A 27,547-nucleotide genomic window follows, 5' to 3' on the forward strand; every position below is an offset into this window, starting at 1 on the left:
AGAACGAAAATAATTTGAAGAAGCATATTTTTTATGAATCAAATTCGTGGTAAATAGAGTAAGAGGGAGGATGAAGATATGAAGTGAATGAAGAGGAAGAAGAGTGCTTGTATTTATAGTTTAAATCCTGCCGACAGACCGAGGAAATTCCGACGCCAACGGCTAGTTCGTCGGAATTTCCTCGGAATTTTGTAAAATCCCCCAACGGCTCTCCAACGGCTATAATATTTCCTCGGAATTCACCGGTTTTTTCCGAGGAACACATGTTTCCTCGGAATTTCCTCGGAATATTCCGACGGATTGATATTTCCTCGGAATTCCGTCGGTATATTCCGAGGAAATTCTGAGGAAACCAAATTTTGTGTTTCCTCGGAATTTCCTCGGAAATTCCTCGGGATATTCCGAGGATTTTATTTTCCGTCGGAATGTCCGTTAGAATATCGCTGTTTTCTTGTAGTGATTGCTTGTTACTAACCGTTGTGATTAAACAAAAATCAAAAAGGAATAAAGCAAAAACATTTAAAAAATAAATATTTTAGAATTTGAATATTGATCATATGAATGAATATTTTACTACTCTTATATCCGTATTTATGTTATCTTAAAATCTGATGTTCTTTTCCTTTTAAAAACATCCATAATACTATGACATTTTATTGGTGCACTACAACTAAATAATCCACCAATCAAACTTTCACCGCCATAATAAAATTCATTATGATATTTATTACTTGTTAAAACTTGTATGAGTCGATATTAAAAGAGTGTCCATGATATAAAATTTTCACAAAGCATGTCATTTATTAACTATATGATGATCAGAACATGGCTGAAAAAATACGGATCTCTGAAGTTGGGAACAAGCAAAACCCCAACCTAGTGGATACAAGGGCTATTTTTATTTCCACTAATTTCAATATGTGAAGTTGTTAATGTATAATCCAAGGAGTAGAAATTTTCTTCGATTATCTCATAACGACTTACAAATTTTAGGTCAAAGTTTTCATTAACACAACTTGACATTGACAAGTTTTGAACCCTCTCTTTTCGCCAGAAGCTTCCAAACAAAAACTCACCATTCTTTGAAAACTCCTGTAAAGCCTCTTCAACTTCTTCAATACATCCAAAGCCCTCCATCTCTATACTCAGAGTCTCTTTTCTCCATTCCCAATCGACCCCGGTGTTTCCTCGACATTCATAATCGAGCCCCATTCTTTTTGTTCTTCCGTTTATGCCCCATTTTGTGTAACATTTTCTTGTGTTCTTGATCAGTTTTTGAGGAATCCCAAGGAAGATGAAGATCACGATTTGGAGAACAAGACAGTTGCAGCAACATGATACAACGACGCAGTCAGCAGCAAATGTGTTAAGATCTTCCATTGAATTTTGAATGAAATTGAGTCAGTTAAGAAATACAAAGGCAAAAGAAGAAATTAAAGAGCAATCTAAATCCTAACATATTTTGGGAAATTTGGTTTCAACAAACTCCTTTGTTCTTTGCTTCTATAAGGGAAGACATTGGGAAAGGGATAATCTACGAAGCAAAAATATAATAAATGAACGTATATAGAGTATTATTTTGGATAATATAATGTGTGAACAGAATTTATGGGATTACGATAATCTTGCCTAATTTTCCTTGAATAACACTCTATATTAATGTAGCCATTCGATCAAGATATTCTTTTTGGTAGGGTATGGATGAAGAAAATGGTTTTTGATTAAATTATGAAAACATTTCTAATTTCAGCTAACAAGTACCATGTTATGTACACATTAAAATCGACTAGTTATTGAATCTGCAGTGATCATGCGATTACAAATCTTTCTGGAAAATAGCGATTATAGTGATATATGGAAGTAAAATATAAATTAAGTTCATGTGAACTAAAAGATATGACGTAATTCAAAGCTCTTTTGTGAAAAGCTGTCCCTTATGTACACGCTAAGTATCTTTCTTTATTAAACACCAAAGCAAAGGTTACGTGAATCCGAACATCAAGATAGAATGGTACATTGATACGTTTGGCAAATAGATGCATTGATAGTTTTTAATAAGACCATGCATAAGTCATCACCAGATAAAAGTTAAAACTATCGTTTGGCCAAGACTAAAAACTGATAATAACAAATAAAAACATGGTTAAGTAGAAACATAAGCATTGGTAAAACAATATTTATAGACTTTACGAATGTTTACATGAATGTTATTAACGAACAAAGTAAACCTAGCTTTATTATTCATCGGATTCAGTATCAACAAGTTTTCCTTTCATATATACCCATTAGAATACTAAATTGTAAAAAACGTTTTTCTTTTACATTGGATATGAAACATACGTGGCCAAATTTATCCAACTTCAGCCATGCTTTTCGTCTTAGAAACGTTTCTTTTGCCAAGATTAGCAAGTCATGCTTCCACAACTGATTCTTATCTATTTCGTCAATCTTAACAAGCTCATCAAATTTTAATGAAGTAGTATATGATGATCAGAAATGATATGTCAAGGTTCTTTACTATCGTTTTCATTTGTCTTGCATTAAATTGGATATGTATAAAAATCTTATTCAACTTGCATCAAGATGATTTCAATGTATTTACATATACATGTTCAAGTTAAAAAAAATCAATCAATATTCTAACAAATAAAATGGTATACGTACTAATCTTCAACAATGACTACCATTGACAGAAAAAACAATAATAACAATTAATTATGCTGATGCCTAATAAATAACGTTATATAGTGGTCCAAAAACCTGAGGGCCGACCATGTCCGATAAACTACAGACCGACCGTGACTGGCTTACTTTCCATGCATCTGTTTTTTAGCGATTAAAAATTAAAGCAAATTCATGCAAGAATTCAAGCCCATGCCAAGCCTAATCCAATCTGCACAGCCCTAGCGAGGATGATGAATCAAAAGACGGAAGTGTCGAACAAAATTCATGAATGAGATGGAGCTGTAAGGCCCGCAAAAGCTTATCATCACACAATAATAACCCACCAGATATGAGATATAGATATAGCCATTACTCCCTAATAAAGTTATAGATGTTGAAGTAAGCTTGAAGAAAGCTTGAGCGTCAAGCTATCCTAATCATAAGTAGTTTAGGATCTTTATGAGATAAGGATCAAAGTGTATTTAGGAGTTATCTACTTACAAGTGTTTCTTTTTAGGATTAGGATATCTAAAGTCTTATATAAACACAATGTCATGAGATGATATTAGTGTGAGTTGTGTGATTGAGTGTTTGTGGTTTTGAGTGAGTTTCCAAAAGAGATTAATAAGAAGAGTTAGTTCTTGTTATTCATTGAGTTCATACACACACCAAACGAGTTTAAACAACATTGTGGTATCAGAGCTTACGGTACCAATATGACGGATCTTACGGTGGCGATAACGACTTCGACGAAGGAGGGAGGAGTCTCTTCCATTAAGTGCCCTATACTAAACGCAACAAACTATACAGTGTGGGCCATGAGAATGAGAATTCTCCTTAGGGTTCATAAGGTCTGGGAAATTGTTGAGACCGAAGCAAGGGACGATGCCAAGAATGATATGGCTATGGTGCTTCTGTTTCAATCAATACCCGAGACTCTTATCCTACAGGTAGGCGAGCTAAGCACGGCAAAGAAAGTATGAGACGCAATCAAAGCAAGAAACGTCGGAGCAGAGAGAGTAAAGGAAGCTCGATTGCAGACTCTAATGGCGGAGTTTGATCATCTCAAGATGAAGGATACAGAGATGATTGATAATTTCGTTGGAAAGCTTTCTGAGATATCATCAAAGTCATCTAGCCTGGGTGAAGAGATCGAAGAAACCAAACTTGTTAAGAAATTTCTAAAGTGTCTTCCCCGGAGAAAATACATTCATGTAGTGGCGGCTTTGGAGCAGGTACTGGATCTAAAAACAACCAGTTTTGAGGACATTGTAGGACGTCTCAAAGCATATGAGGAGCGTGTTGCAGAGGAAGAAGAAGTTCCAGAAGAACATGGCAAGTTGATGTATGCAAACAGCGACACACAATCAAATCGCGGTGGTTTCAATGGAGACAATCGGTACAGAGGCCGTGGAGGAAGATATCAAAACAGGGGACGAGGTCGCGGGAGATACTACACTCCGCGTGACGCATCACGCGTCACCTGTTACCGCTGTGACAAGTTGGGCCATTACGTGATGGATTGTCCTGACCTCAAACTGAAGCTTCAGGAGGCACAAGAAGTGGAGAAAGATGATACTCAAGAGGCTGATGAGCTTATGCTTCATGAGGTTGTTTATTTGAATGAAGAAAAGGCGCTTCCAAGCAAGTACGAAGTAGGTAATGACGAAGATAACATCTGGTACCTCGACAACGGAGCTAGAAATCATATGAGTGGTGATAGGAGATATTTTTCGAGCATTGATGAGACCATTACTGGAAAAGTCAGATTTGGCGACGACTCTCGCATTGATATCAAAGGAAAGGGGTCTATCGAGTTCTTGGACAGAAACGGAGAACCACGAAAGATTCTAGACATTTACTATATACCAGATCTAAAGAGTAATATTATATCTTTAGGACAGGCTACAGAGTCGGGTTGCGACATAAGAATGAAGGATGAATATCTCATAATGTATGATCGTGAGGGAAAGCTGATTGCTAAGGCTGCTAGGTCGAAAAATCGCCTGTACAAAGTTCGAATGAAGATAAAGAAGACAATGAGTTTACTCACAACTGAAACAAGTAGTTTTCTGCGCTGGCATTCAAGGTTAGGACATATCAATTTGGAGACAATGTGATCAATGGTTCAATGAAGGCTGGTTGTTGGTGTTCCACAAATCAATATCGAGAAGAATGTAAGCGGTTCTTGCTTACTTGGCAAACAAGCCAGACAATCCTTCCCGCAAACAACAACCTACAGAGCTGAGAAGCTGCTTGAGCTTATACATGGTGACTTATGTGGTCCCATAACACCAACCACAAGTGCTGGAAACAGGTATATCTTCGTCCTAATTGATGATCATTCAAGATATATGTGGACTATTCTACTTAAAGAGAAGAGCGAGGCGTTTAGTAAGTTCAAAGTCTTTAAGAAACGAGTAGAGCAGGAGACAAAAGCAAAGATACAAACCCTAAGAACGGATAGGGGAGGAGAGTTTTTATCAAACGAATTCCATGAGTACTGCGAAGAATCAGGTATCAGGAGGCATCTTACAGCACCCTATAGCCCTCAACAGAATGGTGTCGTCGAGAGACGCAACAGGACGTTGTTAGAGATGACCAAAAGCTGCTTGAAGCACATGAATGTCCCAAACTACTTGTGGGGAGAAGGAATCAGACACTCCACCTATTTGTTGAACAGAATAGCTACGAGGGCATTAAAGGATGTTACTCCGTATCAGGCTTTCCGAGGAAAGAAGCCAAATATTGCTCATCTGCGAACCTTTGGATGCATCTGTTATGCAAAGATAGAATCGAAGCTGTTAAAGAAACTCGATGACAGATCACGACTATTAGTTCATCTTGGCACAGAACCAGGATCAAAGGCATATCGATTACTTGATCCTCAAGCTAAGCGAATAGTTGTCAGCCGAGATGTTGTATTTGATGAAACGAAGGGATGGAATTGGAAGTAAGCTGACGCAGAAGATAGCCAAGTACGTGATTTCAAAGTTGTTGTAGGAGCTTTCGGAAATTATGGCATTGAGGGAGAAGAAACATAGCAAAGTAAGGTCGAGTTGGTGAAACCTAGCTCTAATGAAAATATTGAAACAGAGGAGAGTGATACAACCGATGAAGATGAAGAAGAGATGACACAAGACGGTGATCCACCGGGGCTAAGGCGTTCAGAGAGACAAAGATTAAGACCAAAATATCTGGAAGACTATGTGTTGGTAGCCGAGTATGAAGGAGACAAGCTACTGCTAACCCTAAACGATGAACCAAGCAGCTTCGAGCAGGCAAAAGAGCTTAAAGAATGGATTCTCGCGTGTGAAGATGAGATAAAGTCGATCACTAAACTAGACTATTGGAGTCTAGTTGAGCTGCCACAGGGAGCGAGCCGATAGGCTTAAAATGGGTGTTCAAAATTAAGCGAAACGCAGATGGCAGTATTCACAAATACAAAGCTCGTTTGGTCGCAAAAGGATATGTGCAGAAACATGGGATAGACTATGAAGAAGTGTTTGCTCCTGTGGCTCGAATCGAAACCATGCGGCTACTAATCAACCTTGCAGCTTCTCATGGATGGGAAATTCATCATCTCGATGTCAAAACTGCGTTTCTGCATGGAGACTTAAAAAAAACAGTATATTTTACACAACCAAAAGGATTTGAGGTTAAAGGAAGTGAGAGGAAGGTTTATCTACTGAGAAAGGCATTATATGGCCTTAAGCAAGCACCTCGAGCTTGGAACTACAAGCTAAACAAAATCTTGTTAGGTTTTCGGTTCGAGAGATGCTTGAAGGAACCTTCTGTGTATCGAAGGTCAGTGAGCGGAGATCTTCTAGTGGTTGCTGTGTATGTTGACGATTTGTTTGTGACAGGAACAAGTCTGAAACAGATTAAAGAGTTTAAGGCTGAGATGGCGATGAAGTTCGAGATGAGTGATCTAGGCAGGCTTACTTACTATCTGGGGATTGAAGTGAATCAACATGCAGAGGGTATCTCTTTGTGTCAGAACCGGTATGCTCTGAAGATACTAGAGGAAGCCGGGATGAGCTCTTGCAATTCAGTTCAAACGCCAATGGAGATGGGGCTCAAGCTAGCCAAGTCTGAAAAGGAAAGAGATATCGATGCAACTAACTATAGAAAGATTATTGGATGTTTCCGTTCTCTACTCCATACTAGACCGGACTTGTCATATTGCATTGGGGTATTAAGCTGGTATATGGCAAACCCGAAGGAATCGCATGGCATAGCAATAAAACAGTGTCTACGGTACTTGCAAGGTACTACTACGCTTGGTCTAAACTTCGGGAGGTCAAAGGATGAAGAGATGAAGCTAGTTGGCTACAGCGACAGTTCTTATAATACAGATCCTGATGATGGAAGGAGTGTAACGGGACATATATTTTATCTTGGCCAGAGTCCTATCACCTGGTGTTCTCAAAAACAAGAGACAGTTGCGCTATCATCATGTGAAGCTGAGTTCATGGCAGCGACAGAGGCAGCAAGACAAGCGATCTGGTTGCAAGATCTCCTTGGAGAGATCACGGGAGCTCTATTCAAAAGGACCACCATACGCATCGACAATCGATCGACTATTGCACTTTCAAAAAATCCGGTGTTTCATGGGCGCAGCAAACATATACATTCAAGGTATCATTTTATCAGAGAATGTGTTGAGAAAGAGTTACTAGAAGTTGAGCATGTACCGGGGAGTGAGCAAAAGGCAGATGTTCTAACTAAAGCATCGGGAAGAGTCAAGTATAAAGAGATGAGAGATCTCATAGGCATTCAAGACTTGAAAGATATGAAGTTCAAGCTTAAGGAGAAGACTGTTGAAGTAAGCTTGAAGAAAGCTTGAGCGTCAAGCTATCCTAATCCTAAGTAGTTTAGGATCTTTATGAGATAAGGATCAAAGTGTATTTAGGAGTTATCTACTTATAAGTGTTTCCTTTTAGGATTAGGATATCTAAAGTCTTATATAAACACAATGTCATTTGATGATATTAGTGTGAGTTGTGTGATTGAGTGCTTGTGGTTTTGAGTGAGTTTCCACAAGAGATTAATAAGAAGAATTAGTTCTTGTTATTCATTGAGTTCATACACACACCAAACGAGTTTAAACAACAATAGATCCTCTCAATGCATTTAAACAGTGATTAGAAAAATGTAATGATGTTTATATCTCATATATCCAACCAATAACTAATGCAATCACAAACGCTGCAGAGAATACAGCAGCAAACCAACATAGGAAAGCACATAAGATTCAATACTAACGAGTGAACTACATTTTTCTCATCACTGTTTACATGCATTAAGAGTTACAGCATCTATATCTTTATCAGGGAGTAATTGCTATATCTATATCTCATATCTGGTGGGTTATTATTGTGCGATGATAAGCTTTTGCTGGCCTTGAAGCTCCAAATCATCTTCATGATGTTTGTTCGACCCTTGAAATTTCAGAATGTTTATACTGAACCCGTCTTTGGAATCATCATCATCGCTACGGCTATGAAGATTGTATTAGGCTTAACATGGGCCTAGGCTGGAAATTTTCGCTATATTGCTTTAGTTTGGACCACTATACAACATTATTCCTAGGCATCAGCCTATAATAATGTAGTTCAATCGTAAGAATGAATCTTTAAAGCAAAATCGTTGTTAGAAAGTGTGCAAACATAAAAACTTGAAGAACTGTTTTAAAGTGGTAAAGAGACAGAATTATGTTTTTAAAAACATTTTTTTTTATTTTGTTTTCTATCATTTCATTTCATACCAAAAAAAAAGATTGATCACACGCTCTACCACCTAACTTTACGAAAAGAAAAAAAAACGACCAGAGTGGCTATACCCAGGGACTTAACAATAATGCCCTCAAAAAAAGACTTAACCAAGAACCCAAAAGAGTAGATGAAGAACTACTAGCGAGCTTCATGTTCAGAGATAGTGGGTCTAACCGCAATTGCACAATCTACTTGATATAATGGCTTGAGTAGGTCTGCACAAGTTGGTGTGCAACCGAGCATTTTCTCTCTTTCCAAACCATATAAACAACAGCTTTAAAGATCAGCTTAATGATTGGAGACTATTAGTGTCTGTAGTAGGGGGTTTTAACCACCTCAAACATTCTTCAAATAAGATAGGAGGCGACAGATGGAGACAGATGTTGCCTAGACTCATCAGATCCTGAACACAAGAGACAGTTCAAATATACATCAGCTCCCCAACCCAGCATTCTATCGCGCGTTGATAGTCTGTTCCATAATATTTAGATTCATATACCGAGGACAAGGTGATGAATATAAGCTCATGTCTGAATATTTCAATAGCTTATACACAAGTAAAAAGAATATTAGATTTCTAGTAGATAAAGCTTCTGTGACGCAAGCAGTATCAATGAAAGTTCACAAAGGCTAATCAACCTTCACATGTATTGAATTAAAGTGACCAATAAAATACATTAGAACTCTAAGGTTACCAGTTTACAAAATGAGACTTTGGTTAAAACCGGTTAAGTTGTGTACACTCATAATCACATCTCTTTATCATTTCAAATCACAAAACTTGGAGTCCGATGCGTCGATATATATATATATATTCAACAAAACAAAATGATAAAATCATTAGAGAAAACAAAATTTAAAGCCTTTATTACTAAGATTTGTATCGGATCACTCAAACAGTTCAATTGTTACCTTCAATCTCCATCAGCATCATCAATTCATCATGAATCTCTTTGATGATGATGAAGATGATGATGTCCGAATATCCATTTCCATCCTTTGAAACTTCTTCGACTCTTACTCACCTCTCTATCCTTCTTTGTTAACCGGCAAGACCCTCCTCCTCCATGCTCCAAAACGCCGTCGTTCACCACTACATCTCCTCCTCCAGAGGAATCAAACTTGAGATCTATAAAACCAGGCTCTTCTCCTCCGGTAAAGTAACTCTCTTTCATCGACAAAACCCTTCTCGTGAAACTCATCGCCGACGAGTCACTCTTCCTTGGCGGCGCTTCGTAATTGCTCCTACGTGGATGATTATTGATACTCTGTTTATACTCTGTTTCGCTGAAGTTACTCTTCCTGGGATACTCTGTTTCACTGAAGTTACTCTTCCTCGCCTCGAAACAGCTCCTCCGAGGCGGCTCCGGTTCACTGAAATTACTCCTCCGGTGCTCCGTCGTCTCGCTGAAGTTACTCTTCCTCCCTTCGAAGTTACTCCTCCGATGCTCTGTTATCGTCGCATCGAAAACCCCTAAACCGCCGTTGACGCTGGAGCTTCTCGCGGCGGAGAACGAGCTCCTCGCGCCGGAGTAAGACGATACGTCTTCTTCCGACCCGATAAGGTACCCGTTTCCTCCTCGGAAGCTACAGAGCGATCTCGATCTCGAAACACTCTGTTTCAAAACCCAAGAATCGTTGTCGTTGTTGTTCTTCTCATCGAAAGCTCTGTCCTTTCTCGGATTAATCCTCCTGAAGAACCTCCCGAGTCTCGAGAATCTATGATGATGCTTCGTCTTGTTAATCTCAACGCAGCTGCTACTACTCCTCTTGAACACCACAACTTCCTCTGTTCTCTTCGGCTTCCTCTGTTTCGTCGCCTCTTCGTCGATGAGAGAAGCGATCCGGAGGACTTTCTCGGCGTCTACGGCGGCGTTTGAGGTTCGGTTAGAAGAGATATCTGAGCAAGAGCAAGAAGAGAGTCTCTGTTCGCCGCATCCTGAGCATACGAGGTTAACTAAACGGTCGTTCAGACAGTACGGACATATTCCGACAGTGGAAACCGATGGATGTTTCCCACAAGAGAGCTCCGACGGTGAGCTGTAGTGAAGCGAGACGTCGTCGTTTCTTCTCTCCATTGCTGTTCTCTTTCCTCTGTCTTTCATTTAGGGCAAGATATAGAAACAGAACATAAAGCAAAAGAGACAAAACAAAAGGCGAAGATCCAGAGAAGTGAAGATGACGACGATCGGATCTTTAGATTAGAGTTTCTTTAGACTTTTTCTTTTTGTTTTTTCTCGGATTTTGATGAGAGACTGAGAGGTTTTGAAAGTGTAACGACGCTTAGCTATAGGCTTGTTTGCTTTAGCTTTACGTTTTCTTTTTATTTTTTTTGCTGGGTCTTTTTATTTTTTTTCCCTCTTTTCAAATGTCCCACAATTTTGTTTTTCAAATTAAATTTCATCCTTAGAACATGATTACTGGGATTCTTGGACTGAGGTTCTTAGCGGAATATAAGAACCTGTCTCTTAACTTTTAACTAAAAAAATTAAGAACCGGCTCTTAAAACTCTTATTTAAGAATCAGTTCTTAGTTTTTTTAGTTAAAAGTTAAGACACGGGTTCTTATATTCCGCTAAGAACCACACCCTAAGAACCTCCAATAATCATGGTCTTAATGGATGGTTTATTATTATTTTATCTTAATTATTTCCATTATTATTGATATCATATCCTCAAATTTGGGCAAAGTTTACGGGTTCTTTATTACTTTTAGTGTAAAAATATAATAAAACATTTATTTTAATCACTCTTGTTGTTAATTAGCATGGGAATTATGAACTACTAAACGCAATTAGGGAAATTAAACGAATAATTAATTGCTAAAAAGTTAGGGAAATTGTTTTAAAAAAAAAGTTAGGGAAATAAAGGAAAAAGAGAAAGGGTATGATCAAGAAAGCACCTTAGGGTTGTTTTTTACTTTCGTTTTGTTTTTTGAATTTGGTAGAGCCAAGGAAAATTCTAAAAACCAAACTGAAATTTAATTTTATGCCATAGTATTAGTTTATTGTACTAAGTTTTCATGTTCACAAAAACAAATTATACTACCTGTTGTGTCTATATATCTATTTATCTTTCGAATGCATTGTGGCGGCAAGATAATAGATATATCAATACACTCGAGCCCGAGAGAACATGACTTCTTAATTTTTTAGAGAGACCATATCTACACGACTACCCCAATAGACCAAACACTATTTGATTACTTGGAACTATTTGATCATGAGAAGATGACATTTCCCATAAATAAGTCGGTTCCAGACATTTTGTATGGCTGATTTGTATACTAACATGCACGTCAGTGTCTTGAACCGCGCCCAAGCATATTTACATAAAAACAGAAACATTATTGCACAAATAAACAGAAAAATCCAAACGATTATAAGATGGAAATATATAAAAAGCCAAAAACTAAAGATGGAGTGATGATAAATACAAGGGAATTAACAAAAACATTGAGTACAAGAGGAATATATACGTGGAGATGAATGAACTCATGTGTCTGCCGTTTGTTCTTAAGTCCGTATTAATTCTCTTGCCAGCTTCTTACATTTTTGTATACATATATCATATATATATATGTATATATATAATTAAACAGATAGAACATCTTCATATCTGTATATTTGCAACTATATGTATGTGATTTTTTGGAATAGTAAGCATCCTTGATTTTAGGGATGAGCATGTCATGGCTAGTAGTTTCCTCTAAACTTACCCCTGATAAAACATTCGAGCCGAAGTTCAAATGATTAAATAGCCCACACGACGAATTTTAGATCAAAAGGTTTGAGTAATAGATGTACGTATAATGATTAATTGTGTGCATGCTTTGTCCTTTTCAGTTTGACATTTAATTAAATGTCTTCATTATCTAACATTTTGCTAACACTTTTTTCATATTTGCTAACATTATCTATACTTTATTCTATGGATCCAAGAATAAGATCATTATTGGTAACTTGGTAACTTTGAATAAAATATTTTCGTAAACATATAAACATGGCTAAATAAAATTCATGTGGTGGTTTAGTAGTAGGCGCACTCCAGGGTGTTTTTTTTTTTTCGTCATTAAATACAGACTCATACTGACTCTCTGAACCACTCCGGTAGATATTGATCCATGTGAACGACAAACGACGGTTGTTTCCTGGCACTGCGTGCTAGGCTATCCACTCTTGAATTTTGCGTTCTTGGTACATAGATAATCTCCGAACGTGTGAAAACCTCTTTCAGGGACTTAATATCTTCTTATTTGCAAATGCGGGTCATTCTTCTGGTTCTGAAACCATCTTCACCAACTGAGAACAATCCGTTGCAAATGTAACCTGAAACTGGCGTAAATTTTTCATACATTCCATTGCCCAAAGTAGTGCTTCTATCTCCGCATGTAGAGGGGATAGACAAGCTCGGACATTCCTTGCTCCTAACAACCCATCAAAGCCTTCTAAAGTACTTAGCCAATCTTGCCCAGAGAAAACTTCATTCTCCTTCCAAGAACCATCTGTAAAACACCATCTCTCCGTAATTGATGGGAGAGTCGTAACCTCAGCATGGGACCCTATCCTGGTCTCGGTCAATACATGTGCATCAGCCCAAAGTGTTGACTCTGTTTCTGCCAATTTGAGCGTGTTTCTTGGATCCATGTCCATATTACTGAACATTTTATTGTTCTTTCTTTTCCAAATATACCAAAGTATTCATGCAAATTGATGGTCCTCCATCGGTGGAAAGGCACTCCAGGGTGCTAAGCCACCCGGGTTAGAAAGCATTCTATTACATTTCATCTTATGGCCACACAGATATGGATTTATCTTACGGGCCCATTTGAATATCCGGAATGAAAAATCTATCAAAGGGCTGTACCATCTTTTTGGGGATCAGCTGCACTTCTCCGGTAGGCCTGAGATACCAAAAAAAAAAACTCATTATTGGGTTACACGGTAGAATAAATACCAGAGCAATGTCAAAATTTCAAACGGAGGCGTTCCCTAGGAGCAGCTTTGATTCGTTTGTGTTTTGGTGTTTCAATTGGAGCTCGAATTCATTAACCTTCCCTTATTTTTATTTTTATTTGTGGATCATTTTGTAATATTAGACCAACGCCAGTGAGAGTCCATATTTGGTGTAGTTTTTTTTTCCATGGAACTCCAAAATTATTCCATTACATCAAATTTAGTGTTTTATGAATAGGGTTAAAATTAACTTTGACATAACTCTATTTATCACACTAAATATAAAATAATATTTTTTTTTATTTTCAGTTAATTATAGTCACATTAATATTTTTATTTAGTTTAAATTATAGTTAAAGAAACATATCATATTATTTTGTATATTTAATTTTTCACATTTTTAAACATTAAAAATATTTTAATAATACTATAACTAAATAAATATAATAAATTATATGAAATTCTAACAAAATAAAGATAATTTATTATTATGTACTTTCATTTTTAAATGTGCAAAATTTTAATGTCAACTAAAATTTTACATAAATAAATAAATTACTATGTAAATTAACTAAATTATATTTTTAATAAACAGTGAAAACATATAAATTCTAACAACTAAACATAAGATATAAATGTGATAAAAAAGTCATTAATTAGTCAATTACAAATAATGAATATATTAAAATTATTAAGAATAAATAATAATAATATTTAAAATCTTATATTCTATATAGAATTTGGTGTTGTAATTGGAGATAGAAAATTAAATTGAACACCAAAATATCAAATTTGGTGATCCGGTTGAGTTTCCTAAGTGTTAGAAGATTTATGTATCTTTTTCTTATTGTATTCCATACTCTGAGATTTAAAGTTCAACAATTTTTTTAAAAAAAATCAGACTAAAACAATAGTTTGACTTTCACTAAAAGTTAATAAGTACCAATCGTCTATAACCCGAGGCATGGTATGGCCTAACAACATCATTTTGGTTATAAAGTTATATTGTGGTACATTCATCATACAAGTGTCCTGTGTTTATTCTGCTACGAACTGACGAATACCTGAACTCGAAACGTGAAAATTTTGAGAATGTTATGTCTCTACTGAGTGATCGATTCATAGCCTTTAATGTTTAACGTGACGTGGTGGACTATACAAAATATTTACTCCATTGTCTCTAAATGTTTTGGGTATTTGCATTTTATATTACAAACGCTAATACAAAAAAAAATTGTAGCTAGTAGCCTAGTACTACAAGCTAAAATCCATTATTTTGTACTAACCAGCATTACTCAACATTAAGAAAATCAATTGTTGGCAAAAAAGACACTTGAAATAAAATTACTACGCCCTTAGGAAACATATGAAATCTAAAATGAACTAAACTATATAACAATTTCAACTTGGTCAAATTAAGGCTAAAATAAATATAAAGTATTTTGATAAATTTTTAAAATAGAAGAGAAATGGGTGGGTAAAAAGTAAGATAATGCAAAGTTGGCATGCCCTAGACAGCATGCTTGAACAATAGACATCATTTGGGACATGTCAATGTTATAAGGTAGTTTTGTCTCTTTTAAAATTATTTTTCATCTTTTTAAAAAATAAGAATTTTTTTTTCTGCGTATCTGTGTTAAAATTAAAAAATGTGTTAATAATCATTGTGCTGTATTGTTCCGTTGTTGATTAATTATATTGTTTGTGTTTCATGATTGGATATTCATTCCAAAAGAGACAAGATCATGCTTTTCTCATTTACCTAATTTTAATTATCTTTTCCACACACTTTACTTTCTAAATTTCCATGTCGGTCTAGTGTGGTTAGTTCTAAACCAGCTGCGAAAACCATCAGTACCGACAAAGTTAGAGGTCCATATAGTATGATTTTTGTGGCATCTTTTCATATGTTTTTATTATCATTTATTTATTGTTCCGACAAAGTTAGAGGTCCATACTCTAATACCAGCCTAACCATGTGATAACTAATGATATTTTTTATTTTATGGAAAGCATATACATGTGATAACTAAGTTGAGCTAGATCCGAATGAGAAATCACCCTAGTGAGTGTTCTATGGTGTTGCTAAAATGCATTGTTGTATACATAGTAAAACTGATGTGGTCAAAAACTTTGTACCAATTTAACTTAATGGTAAACAAAATAGTCGATGTTTGAATAAAAAAAAATTTAAACACATAACTAAAACAATATAAGCAAACAGCAATACGATGGCAAAAGATTGTAATCACAAAAACGAAATTCATCAAATAATAATCATATAAAAATCCTGCTTTTTTAGAAACATTGCAAAAAAGGTTCTACATGAATAAACTATTTTGAGCAAACAAGAAAAACAAACAAAATAAAAACATTTTCCAAAAACATTACGATCAATCGTTTAGTTTCAGTACAAAAATATTCAGATTCGTGTTGTGATCTGCATTATCCTACCTGTAAAAGAGAGAAAAATGTTATGAACAGACAGAACAAAGACCTATTAACCAACACTCAAGTTCTTAAGGTACGGAAGAAGAAAGCTAACACCTGAAAAAGCATACCTTAAGATTTGTTTTTCCTTTTTAAATGTTTCCTTCAAGCTTCTTTGCGCGTAATCCTGATGAAATAGTGTAAATGAAATCAAGTTTTCGTAAACTATAATTATAAAAAATGGTTAAAAGTAACAGAGATATATTAATTCAAACCTGAAGCAGTAGATTCCAAGTGCAGTAGTGATCTCATGAATGACTGAAGTTGCAAAATGCAAATATAGTGCCATCGTGAATATACAATAACCAAGAAGAACCCAAAACTCATCCACAAGAGGATCCCTACACATAGATTAACACACTCTAATGTATTAAAGACTATCAACATGATGAAAAGGAAGGCAAAAGCCGAACTAAGGGAGAAGAAAGAACATACCCGTCGTTGAGTCTAGCAGTTAGAGCATTCGCTAGTGCAAAGGGAAGGTAAAGCAGTGACTGCACAAAAGAAAGGTTAATGAGGACTATGAAGAAAAAAAATAGACAGAAAGAGAAGAAGTTTTATCGGTTTTTTACCAGACACATGTTTGTTTTTAATCCTTTTGGCTCATCACATAAGTGAGCTAGAATCATTCTTCCCTGGAATCATAAACCATTGACTAATGCTCAGCTTTCAATTTCATTATGTAACAATGAATACGAACTCGAAACCGCTTACCACAAGGAATCCAAAAGCAAGACCAGTTCCTAATACAACTAAGTGAGGATAGTTTCCTATGAGATCAATTGGAGACAAGTAATCCCTAGAGGGACAAGAAGACCAATACGGCTCAATGAGTGAATGGGAGTAAGTTAAGGAGAGAGAGAGATAAGACAAAACTAAAAGCAAGACATGTACCAAGTCAAAACTCCTGCAAGTAGGACGGCGAAGGGATATAGCTGAACACACGCACACAAACATTGACGTTACACACACAACTTAATATAAGTATCCATTGAATAAATTTTTAGTCTAGGAGATTATACCATAGCTAATGCTAGAAGCATGCTTCCTTTTCTTGTGTGCACAACTTTGTACACATTATACACGCTGTAGAACAAAGCAGTGTAGGTGTGAGCAGAGTATTGCATAGAAGAAAAAAAACATAAGATCGATGAATTTTGGAAGACTGACTTGAATGCAACGGTTGGTATAACAGCAAAAACAATCATTGAGAATAGTACTACTCTGGACATTTGAATCTCTGGAAAAAAAACCCGAGAAAAGTTTCAGTAAACTTGCAGTGAGAATAGTTAAGGAAAAGATTTGAGATTTTCACCGTTCAAAAACGGCACCCAACTCAATAAAGGAATCGACTTCCCAAACTGCTGAGCCCACCATTCAGCACCTTTAAGATGAAAAAAAATATGTCAAAAGGATTCAAAAGAAATGTAAGTGAATGAAATTTTCTTAGATTGTTTGAAGCTTACCAACAAAGGCTGTGAAGAAGTGGCCACAGTATATAAGTGCAAGACCTTCTGTAGGACCATTGACTACCGGAAGAATAAGTGTATTGGTGAAATAGCTAAAATTACAAAAGAGTCATAGAGCAAAAAGTATTAGAGATGAAACAGAGTTGAAAGATTGAAGTGAAAAAAAAAGACTTACTGTTCCCACGTTGCTCCAAAGAAAGGAACAGCTGCAATAACCCAAAACCAGAAAGTATCTCTTCCACACATAGCAGTGCTTCCATATGCCATTGTTTCAAACTGTTTTCAATTTCATTTTTAGTATGAACTTATAAACTCATCTACATGATAATAAGGAGACGAAAGAAAAAGGTTTACCGCACAAGCAAGTGCATCACAACCTACAAATATTAAACTAATGTCAGCAACATAACCCCAAAAATAGATGATAGAGAGAAGGTGGAACATTGAGACTACCATGATCAAAAAGCTCTCCTAGTGGGCTAGAGGAGCTTGTTCTTCGTGCTTGCTTCCCATCCAAACCATCAAATGTCTAAATCATTAACCATAAGTGTTCAAAACATGTCAGCAAAAAATACTTAACAACCAGAAGAAAAGTCGGATCCTTAAGAGCAAAGGAAGCGCACCTGATACAAAAACAGAAGCAGTCCATGTGCGAAGTGAACCCATCGAGGAGGAGGAGAATCCAACAGAGGCGAGTATACCTAAACACAATTTGAAGACATCCCATAAGTGTTTTATTCAACTAAAGCAAGCAAAAAACCTTTTAAGAGGAATAACTCACATAGCCTAACAGCGCAGATGTGACAAGAAACATGAACCCCATGAGTGTTATCTACAGAACAAAACAAATCCATAAGTATAATATAAGACTAGAAACATAAATGCAAGATAGGATTCACATTATACCATGTTAGGCCTGGATAGTGGATCCAAAGGTAGTAAGGGAACACATGAAAAAAAAAGGATAAGATAAGCAGAAACGGTATCATTCAATCTCAAGGAATCAAGAAAGAGTTTAAGAGCTGCCTTAAAGGATGGATACTTACGGCATCCAAAGAGGGAAGATGTTGACTAAACGAGTCCAAAAAGGGTTGAGAAGGTATTTGTAAAGATAAGAGTGATCCACACCACTGTATTTGTATCTATGAAGAGCTGCTACACCATGTGCTCCTATGTAACCCATTCTAAAATCAACCTGTCAAAGATTCAAAAAAAATGTCAGTAAAGCATGGATCTTTATGTGTCAAGACGAACACTTTTCAAGTACCCTATAATGTCTAAAGCATATAGCCACGAAATGAGCATGACCCATCTGAAAAAAGAGATGCTCTAAAAAATTCAACAAAATACACCAACTCCGAGAAGAGAAGAGATCTTCAGAAAAGACTGTAGATTCGATCTGAAGAAGCTAAAGACGATAAAAGGAGTTAAGGAGAAGAGTACTTACGACGATGAAGATTTGCTGCTACAAAACCGAAGAGGGAATAATGCAGAGGCGGCACAGAATCTAGAGAGAGAGAGAGCTTGTGGGTGCTTATTATGCTAATGAGTCTCTTCTCTCTCTCTCTTGTGCGTCCTAAAGGAGGCGAAGCGGGACGAGAGTAGAACGGAGGACTTGCGTACCATCTTTATTTTAATATATCGAGTATTTTCTATAATCAGTCCCTTGTTTTATATATATATAAATAAATAGATCTTTTTATACTACAACTGATATTTGATCAAAAATAAATCAATACTACAACTGATATTTTATATAATAATGAAGTATGATTTATTTTGGATGTTTTATTCCAAAATACAAAAAACCCGGTTTCAGTTTTTTTTTCCTCATTAAATTCTGATTCAGATATGGATTAAGAAGAGAAATTATTATAAATACCACAAGTTAAGTACCATTTTCAGATATGGATTAAGAAGAGAAATTATTATAAATACCACAAGTTAAGTACCATTTTCCAAAAATACCACCAATAAAAAAATATACTAACATTTGGGTTTAGGCTTTAATGATTATTATTGTTTAGAGTTTAATATTAAGAGGTTTGAGTTGGATTTATAAATGTTCTGTAAATATTTAAAAAATTAGCTTAGTGTTTTTATCATAAATTTAAGGTATTTTTTAAAATAGTAATTCATTAATGGTAAATTTGAAAAATGGTATCAAAATTTTGGTAGAATTGAAATTTCTTCGATTAAGAATTAGTCCATTCCTATAAATCACTTGAATCAAATATTCAAATGTACAAGAATAATTGAGCTTTTTTTTTTTTTGCATGAATTGATTTTTAGTTATTAAACTGATCTGAATATAATAATTTCGTACTATATGAAGTAATTTTCGTGGATGAAGAATTCACTAGTGACTGCATGATCAAAAAAATTTGCGCAAAATAATATATAAAAATTTATCTGAAAAGTTGAATAGATGAAAATAATACTTGTAGTCAAATTTTATATTCACTAAAAATTGAAGAAGAAATTATATTTTTAATAAATTAATCCATGTTTATAACTTAACAAACAATAATGTAACTAAAATTTTGAATATTTTTTTTGAAAAGCAATAAATTATTGTAGTAATTTTGTAAAAATGGTTACCAATTGATCCACTACGCATATTAATATTTTTTTGAAAAGCAATAAATTATTGTAGTAATTTTTTAAAAATTTTATAATGGCTACAATATGAGGATATAAGACTTTGACTTACCATTTATCTACATTTCCAGTGGTTTTGATATTTTGGTTCAGTGGAGTACGTCTGAACGTGTCGTACGCGATGTAGATTGATAGAAACTATGAACGAAAATGCGTGCATGGTTAAATAAAATGCAAACATTAATGTAATTAATTATAAGATGTTGAGTATACTTAAACGGAAGTTAAATTGCATATTCAATCCTTTTTCTTTACACGTACACCAAAGAGAGAGGTTGTTCTATAGTTTTTCTACATTTGAAAAAGATCGAGAATCATATTCTTCTTTCATATAATTATTTTTTTGTTGACCTCGAAATTTTCCTTCAAGGAATATGGCCTCTGCATTTTATATTGTAGAGATAATCAAAGTTGCTTTCCTTTTATCATTTCCACAAAATTTACTTTTAAAGTATTGTATACAAACATTACAAATGACCACGACCCATCCATGACTTATATTCTATATGTAACTTTATAAATAGTATGAAAGTATGGGAACTTTGTATGTAACGCAAGATTACATGTTAAAATAACGATGAAACCAAGAACTTTCGCATGGATTTTTGTCGAATAATATAGTAGTGCCGTATCTTGCATCGAGAAGAATATAATAATTCGTTGTTGGTGTAATAGTTTAGCTGCATTTTTATTTTATTTTATTTTTCAGAAACGATGTAGCTGTATATTTGTTTAAGCAAGTTGAACAAAATGATCACGTGTTCGAGATTGTTCCTTTTCCAAGTTTAAGAGATCTTGTGCAACCATTAACAACTCCTAGTCAATGGGTTTGGTAAACTGCATGCGTAGCCAAACCTCCGAAATGGTGTATAAAATACTTCAGAATAGAATACCAAAGGCATGACCAATTTTTCCGCTGCTAACCATAAATGCAGTTTTTGCGGTTGGTAACGGTTGGTAGTTTTTTGCAACAATCAAAGAAAATACTATAAATCGCTTCAAATCGCTCTAAACTTCTAAAATTCAAAAACTGGTTGCAACTAACATTTACGGCTGCGAGAGGATAATATTTTTAAAAAAAGATTTATAGATATAAAAATAAAAATATTCAGTTAAAATTTTAAATTGAAATAATGTAAATACTAAAATATGTATATATATATATCTCATATTTAAATTTATATTATAAAAATTAAAACAAAATATTTCTATAATTTTTGTAAGATTTAATAATATAATTTCTAAATACAATTTTCATATTTCTTATAATACTATAATTTTAATATTTCTTATAATAATATGATTTTAATATTTTATAATTAGAAAAAATACAAATATTGTTATTTTATTATTTAACTACTATTGTGTTTAATAGTGAACCAATCATAAGTATCCTGCAAACATACCAATTTCTAATCGTTGTACCAAATCTTTTAGAAACATTTGAAACCGCAACCATCCGTATCCACAAACGCACGAAACCGTAACCGTTGCGATTACACTAATTAGATCCTAAGAGAACAGACCAAAACACTCGGTCATTATATAAAAAGGTTCATATTGCGTACTTGCTACTTACACATAATGTTGTTTTAAGTTAAAACCAGACTTTATTACACACATGGGCAGTTTCAAGTTTTCTTTTACACAATAGAGCAGTTCCCACTACAGAGGTAGTTTTTCGATGGAAAGACTCCAAAAAGCGTAACTGGTCGTTTCATTTAGTTAGGTTAATTATTTTATTATATTTTTGGTTCGGTTTTTGAATTTCGAAGCGGAGTGGTGGGGTCGTGTTATTAATTACTTTCACATTTACCTTTTGACAAACATCAGTTACCGAGAGTAAATCTCAAAACTCTGTTTGAGAGGAATAGGAGGCTATTTCCGGCCGGTAAGACTTTAACAGCGTACGTTGAAGATTCCGGCGACGATGTCGAGGAGACGGAGTCTGTGGCTGAAAGCGAACATAGGTGATTAGGGTGATAACTGATTTGATTTTTTAATTTTTTGCCCTTTGTAAATAAATATCATTGTGTTTCCGTAGGTGGCGAAGCGGTGGAAGATATGGAGGGGGGGGGGGGGGGGCGAAGAGGCGCATGGCCTTGATGATTTTAAAGAACTTCTGTCTGGAAGATTTTTTCCGACATACCGATTCCCAAGCGAGAGACATAATATGAAATCTGGGAATCTCGGGGGTGTTGGAGAGGATGAAATGGGAGGAGAGAGAAAGAAAGAAGTTCAATACATACATGTTTCATACGGTTTTGATCCAAACCAAACATATATTTTGTGTTTTGTGTATGTACATTTTTCCGTGTACACGAGTACATTAGGTGAGCACGATGATGTGTACACATATGTTAGTATACGCATGTACATGTTAAAGAGATATGAAAGTCATATTCTACTGCCATTTGAGAATCAACTTCATTAAGCTTTGTATAATGATATGAAAGTCATATTCTACTGCCATTTGAGAATCAACTTCATTAAGCTTTGTATAATGATATGAAAGTCATATTCTATTACCATTTCATCTTTGAATGGAATTAATTTAATTTTCCAGTGATGTACATTGTACACTACCATATGTATTGTACACATATATGTTACCAACATTGAATGTATACATGTACACATGTACACTAACGAATGTACATAACTTTACAACATGTTGGACATCTAACATCTATCTCAAACATATGTGTACATGTAAATATCTGATAAAATATAATATGTATATTGTACACGTTAGCCCTTATCGATAGTGAAAAACATGTGTACATGTAAATTTATTTTGAAAGTATATATGTTAAACATGCAAACATCTTTAGATGTGTTAAAAAGAATAAAAGCCTTCCAAGATCTAGCTTTCAATTCATAACCATCAGTTCCTGTGAAATATTTTCCGCAAATCTCGTCCCATCGATTTGTTCTAATATGGGAGCATGCTTCCATGTAGAAAGATTGTTGTTTGCTGTACAATGTGATTGTGTACATCCCATGTCGTGTACATTCTGTACAATGTGATTGTGTACATCCATGTCGTGTACACGTGTACATCCCATGTATCCCATGTCGTGTACAATGTGATTTTGGGGACTAATCTGCACATTTTAATGATCTGGAGCCAAAATGAAAATAATCAAAAGCCAGCAGACTATTTCTGAAAGATTGTTGTTTTCTATACAATGTGATTTTGTACATCCCATGTCGTGTACATGTGTAGATAATCTAAAAATACTACGCCGTGTACAGTGATTTCGTACATCCCATGTCGTGTACTCGTGTACATCTCATGTCATGCACAATGTGATTTTGGAGACTAATATGCACATTTTAATATTTTGGGGGCATAATGAAAATAATTAAAAGCCAAAGGACTATTTCTGAAAATATATGGAAGGCCATATTGCTATATTGAAAGTATTGGGGTAAATTTATGAAGCAAATTGATCAGATTGGAAATTGAGGCATGTTGTGAAAGAAGCAGAAAACTAAAGGACCAAAGATGAAAATGATGAAACTCATCCATTGATGTCGCTCGGTCTATCTTTTCATCGGATCTCGTTGACGACGATGGCGAGCAGGGAACAACGGAGCAGAGACACGATGGTGAGAATTAATTCCGACGGCGGCGAAGGCTGAAAGCACGACCCGAGATGGAGTGGTGGGCTTGAGACGTGGAGAAGCCGATGTTAACGAGATGCCACGAAGAGTAACGACCACCGGTGAACGAGACCTAACATCGACGCCATCTTGGACAGAGGAGCTGAGGACGGAGAGGAGGTGATGAATTGGAGCTCTCCGACTGTAACCCGTTTATTGACCCGTCAACTCCAAGCACCAACAGAATCAACTTTTCTTTAGCTTTCATCATCTAAGATTCCGCAATTCTCGAACCCATAACTCAAATTCGTCAAAGCTCGAGTCCTCGACGACAATTTGCTCATACTTTTCTTGGGTTTTCTTCCCTTCAAAATGTAGCTGCTGCTTAGTATTGTTCACTGCCATTTTGCCTAATCGAACGTCGTGGTTGGGATGTTGATTATTTTCATTATTTGGTTAGGTTCATAGATGTGAAGCTATTGTAGAACATGAAAAGCATGGCTTGTGAGATCTGAGAAAAAAATGTCGGAGTAAAATCGATGAGGGAGAGAGAAATATGTTAGGACTCAAATGCATTTAAACGTTTAGTTGACCAACTTTATGGTTAGTTATGTTATTTAGTTAGTGAATAGGTAGAAAGTGGTTTTGGTTAGAAAAAACTGCTCTAGTAGCAAGAACTGTCTTTTAATGTTATAAAAAACTTAAAACTGTCTCTGAGTGTAAATGTTTCTTAAAACTACAAAGCATGAAAGACATGCCGATGTAACTTTGGTCCTAGCGTGTTGATGTCATATATGTATCGCTCTATGCTTTGTTGTTATTAGTTAATAAATTACTAGGATATGACCTGCGCTTTGCGCAGGGTGAATTTATTTGTATATATTATCGATAGTTTTTTTATATATTTGATCATTTTATATAATTTCTTTCCGATGGATCGGATCAATTTTTATTAAAAATAATGGAACAAAACTATAATTAATACATCATGGGTTGATCGGATTGGACATTAAACAAATTATGATATAAAAATCTTATTTTTTCCATAGAACACATTCTTAAAAAAAAATGAACAGTATTGTTTTCACAGTTTAATTATTTTGACTTTTATCTTCCATATGGTGTTTAAAGCTTTCAAATCAACCATCAAATTGATACATGTCATTTTAATGTTTTTAGTCTTATATTTAAGAAAAACTTACATTTTTGTAATTTAAAGTAGTTTTAAAAAATTCAAAATATAACATCTAAGAAAAAATCTAACATATAAGAAAAATATAACATATAAGGTGTCCTCATTTTTGTATTTTAAAGTCGTTTTAAAAAAAAAATAACATATAAGGTTTACTTATTTTTGTAATTTAAAGTCATTTTAAAAATTCAAAATATAACATATAAGAAAAAATCTAATTTTTTAATTATATGGTTAATGTGATGGTTTATTTTTTTAAATAATATAAAATTAAACAAAATGAAGAAGGATGCAAAAATTGTTATCAAATCTTTATTATTCATAATCATTAATTACCATATATATGTAAATCATATTAGGTAATTTCGTAGCTTTTATTTACGAAAAGAATACACACTTCTTATATTTTAGGTTAATATAATGTTCTCTAGTGGACATTAAATAAATTATGACATAAAAACCTTATTTTTTCCCTCGAACACATTCTTGAAAAAGTGAATAGTATTGTTTTCACAGTTGAATTATTTTTACTTTTATCTTACATATGGTTTTGAAAGCTTTCAAATCAACCATCGAACTGATACATGTCATTTTAATGTTTTTAGTCGTATACTTAAGGAAAACTTACATTTTTGTAATTTAAAGTCGTTTTAAAAAATTCAAAATATAACATATAAAAAAATCTAACATATAAGAAAAATATAACATATAAGGTGTCCTCATTTTTGTATTTTAAAGTCGTTTTAAAAAAAATAACATATAAGGTTTCCTCTTTTTTGTAATTTAAAGTCGTTTTAAAAAATTCAAAATATAACATATAAGAAAAAATCTATTTTTTATTATATGGTTAATGTGATTGTTTTTTTAATATTATAAAATGAAAAAAAAAATGAAGAAGGATGCAAAAATTGTTATTAAATCTTTATTATTCATAATCACTAATTGTCATATATATGTAAATAATATTAGGTAATTCTGTAGCTTTTATTAAGGAAAGAATACACACTTCTTATATTTTAGGTTAATATAATGTTCTCTAGTGGACATTGAACAAATTATGACATAAAAACCTTATTATTTTCAGCGAACACATTCTTAAAAAAAGTGAACAGTATTGTTTTCACAATTGAATTATTTTGACTTTTATCTTCCATATGGTTTTGAAAGCTTTCAAATCAACCATCGAATTGGTACATGTCATTTTAATGTTTTTAGTCGTATACTTAAGGAAAACTTACATTTTTGTAATTTAAAGTCGTTTTAAAAAAATTCAAAATATAACATATAAGAAAATTCTAACATATAAGAAAAATATAACATATAAGGTGTCCTCATTTTTGTATTTTAAAGTCGTTTTAAAAAAATATAACATATAAGGTTTCCTTATTTTTGTAATTTAAAGTCATTTTAAAAAATTAAAAATATAACATATAAGAAAAAATCTAATTTTTTTTATTATAAGGTTAATGTGATTGTTTAAGTTTTTTTAATAATATAAATTTAAAAAAAAATGAAGAAGGATGCAAACATTGTTACCAAATCTTTATTATTCATAATCATTAATTCCCGTATATATGTAAATCATATTAGGTAATTCCGTAGCTTTTATTTAAGGAAAGAATACACACTTCATATATTTTAGGTTAATATAATATTTTCTAGTGTTATATAATTATGGAATAATGTGACACCATTAGATTAAACTATACTTTATATTAGATGCTCTAGAATTCTTTGAAATAGAATTTAGAGTGCCAACTAGGATTTGAGTTTTTTTAATTAATACAAAATTAAAGTTCTAATTTTTCAAATGCTTCTCAATTAATATATAGGGGATTCAATAGTTTCGATCTATATAATCGAAAAAGCAACGGACCTCTGAAAAAGTATAGAAAGCTATGGTTTTCTCTACTTATACAATGAATACAATTAGTTAGAGATTCATTCATTATATATGAAACTGAATCATACAAGGTTACTGCAAAAAAATAATTACGTATGTAAAATATACATTTGAAGATAATTAGAACACACAAGTGAGTTTTTATACAGACGGTTAATGAAGGTTTAATTTGAAATCAAAAGAAATTTTCGTAACTTTTGTGAAATAATCACAAAAGTTGTCATATTTAGAAAAATGCTATAAATAATAGTAACTAGGGTAAACCCGCCCTACGGACAGACGAATAAATAAACTAATAATATAAATTTATTAAAAAAATTAAATTACTTCAACTAAAAATACCATTAAGGTTCACATTTTTTACAAAAATCTCTCTATGTATTTTAGAATTCATTTTAGAAATTATTAGCTTGTCTAATTATAATAAAATTTAAAAATATAATTATTTAATTTCTCTTAAGACACATAAATATTTCTAATTACAAAACACTATGAAACACTATATATTTTTCTAAAAAATTATGTCTATTATTAATTTATTACTATATATTATTTCTAAATCGTTATTTCTTCAATTCTCTTATTATGTTTATCAAGATTTACGGTTAAAATTGTTTGATGTTATGATATTCAACCTTAATTTTGGTGCGCTTAACTAAATTTCACAATTTAATGTTAAAACTTAATGAGATTTTTTTTGGCAGTACAAATATTTTAATATTTACTTTATTTAGATTTCTAGTTTGATTTCTACTGATGACAAAAAAAATATGACAAAAAGTTTGATTTCTACTATTACTGTCGTTGTCGAATTATTTTGTATTATGT

At 33.8% G+C, this 27,547-nt stretch overlaps 3 protein-coding genes across 3 annotated transcripts; all 3 read right to left on the reverse strand.

Annotated features, from left to right (window-relative positions):
• Window positions 1–781: 781 nt before the first annotated feature.
• On the reverse strand, window positions 782–2,960 carry LOC125596834. Its single transcript, XM_048771855.1, has one exon. It carries the CDS (start codon window positions 1,378–1,380, stop codon window positions 877–879), a length of 504 nt encoding a protein of 167 aa, XP_048627812.1. The 5' UTR covers window positions 1,381–2,960; the 3' UTR covers window positions 782–876.
• A 5,523-nt stretch (window positions 2,961–8,483) lies between these two features.
• Window positions 8,484–10,720, reverse strand: LOC125596835. Its single transcript, XM_048771856.1, has 2 exons — window positions 9,354–10,720; window positions 8,484–8,844 (listed from the first exon to the last, which is right to left on the reverse strand). Exon 1 carries the CDS (start codon window positions 10,544–10,546, stop codon window positions 9,383–9,385), a length of 1,164 nt encoding a protein of 387 aa, XP_048627813.1. The 5' UTR covers window positions 10,547–10,720; the 3' UTR covers window positions 8,484–8,844; window positions 9,354–9,382.
• Window positions 10,721–15,657: 4,937 nt separating this feature from the next.
• On the reverse strand, window positions 15,658–18,999 carry LOC111212842 (choline/ethanolaminephosphotransferase 2-like). Its single transcript, XM_022714450.2, has 19 exons — window positions 18,802–18,999; window positions 18,401–18,549; window positions 18,261–18,270; window positions 18,136–18,186; window positions 17,978–18,055; window positions 17,808–17,883; window positions 17,709–17,731; window positions 17,530–17,630; window positions 17,352–17,446; window positions 17,201–17,269; window positions 17,056–17,125; window positions 16,908–16,971; window positions 16,780–16,820; window positions 16,600–16,684; window positions 16,458–16,520; window positions 16,321–16,379; window positions 16,101–16,226; window positions 15,957–16,012; window positions 15,658–15,849 (listed from the first exon to the last, which is right to left on the reverse strand). Exons 2-18 carry the CDS (start codon window positions 18,535–18,537, stop codon window positions 15,991–15,993), a joined length of 1,170 nt encoding a protein of 389 aa, XP_022570171.1. The 5' UTR covers window positions 18,538–18,549; window positions 18,802–18,999; the 3' UTR covers window positions 15,658–15,849; window positions 15,957–15,990.
• Between the last annotated feature and the right edge of the window lie 8,548 nt (window positions 19,000–27,547).

This window comes from Brassica napus, unplaced genomic scaffold (genome assembly GCF_020379485.1).
Source record: "Brassica napus cultivar Da-Ae unplaced genomic scaffold, Da-Ae ScsIHWf_1306;HRSCAF=1864, whole genome shotgun sequence".
Lineage (NCBI taxonomy): Eukaryota > Viridiplantae > Streptophyta > Magnoliopsida > Brassicales > Brassicaceae > Brassica > Brassica napus.

Bases quoted from the DNA above. Each gene is read 5' to 3' on its own strand.
- LOC125596834 (XM_048771855.1), bottom strand. From the start codon at position 1,380: ATGGAAGATCTTAACACATTTGCTGCTGACTGCGTCGTTGTATCATGT.
- LOC111212842 (XM_022714450.2), bottom strand. From the start codon at position 18,537: ATGGGTTACATAGGAGCACATGGTGTAGCAGCTCTTCATAGATACAAA. The intron at 18,056-18,135 runs GTGAGTTATTCC...AATTGTGTTTAG, and splicing joins CATCTGCGCTGTTAGGCTAT to GTATACTCGCCTCTGTTGGA. The intron at 16,013-16,100 runs GTTTGAATTAAT...CTATTTCATCAG, and splicing joins CTTGGAATCTACTGCTTCAG to GATTACGCGCAAAGAAGCTT.
- LOC125596835 (XM_048771856.1), bottom strand. From the start codon at position 10,546: ATGAAAGACAGAGGAAAGAGAACAGCAATGGAGAGAAGAAACGACGAC.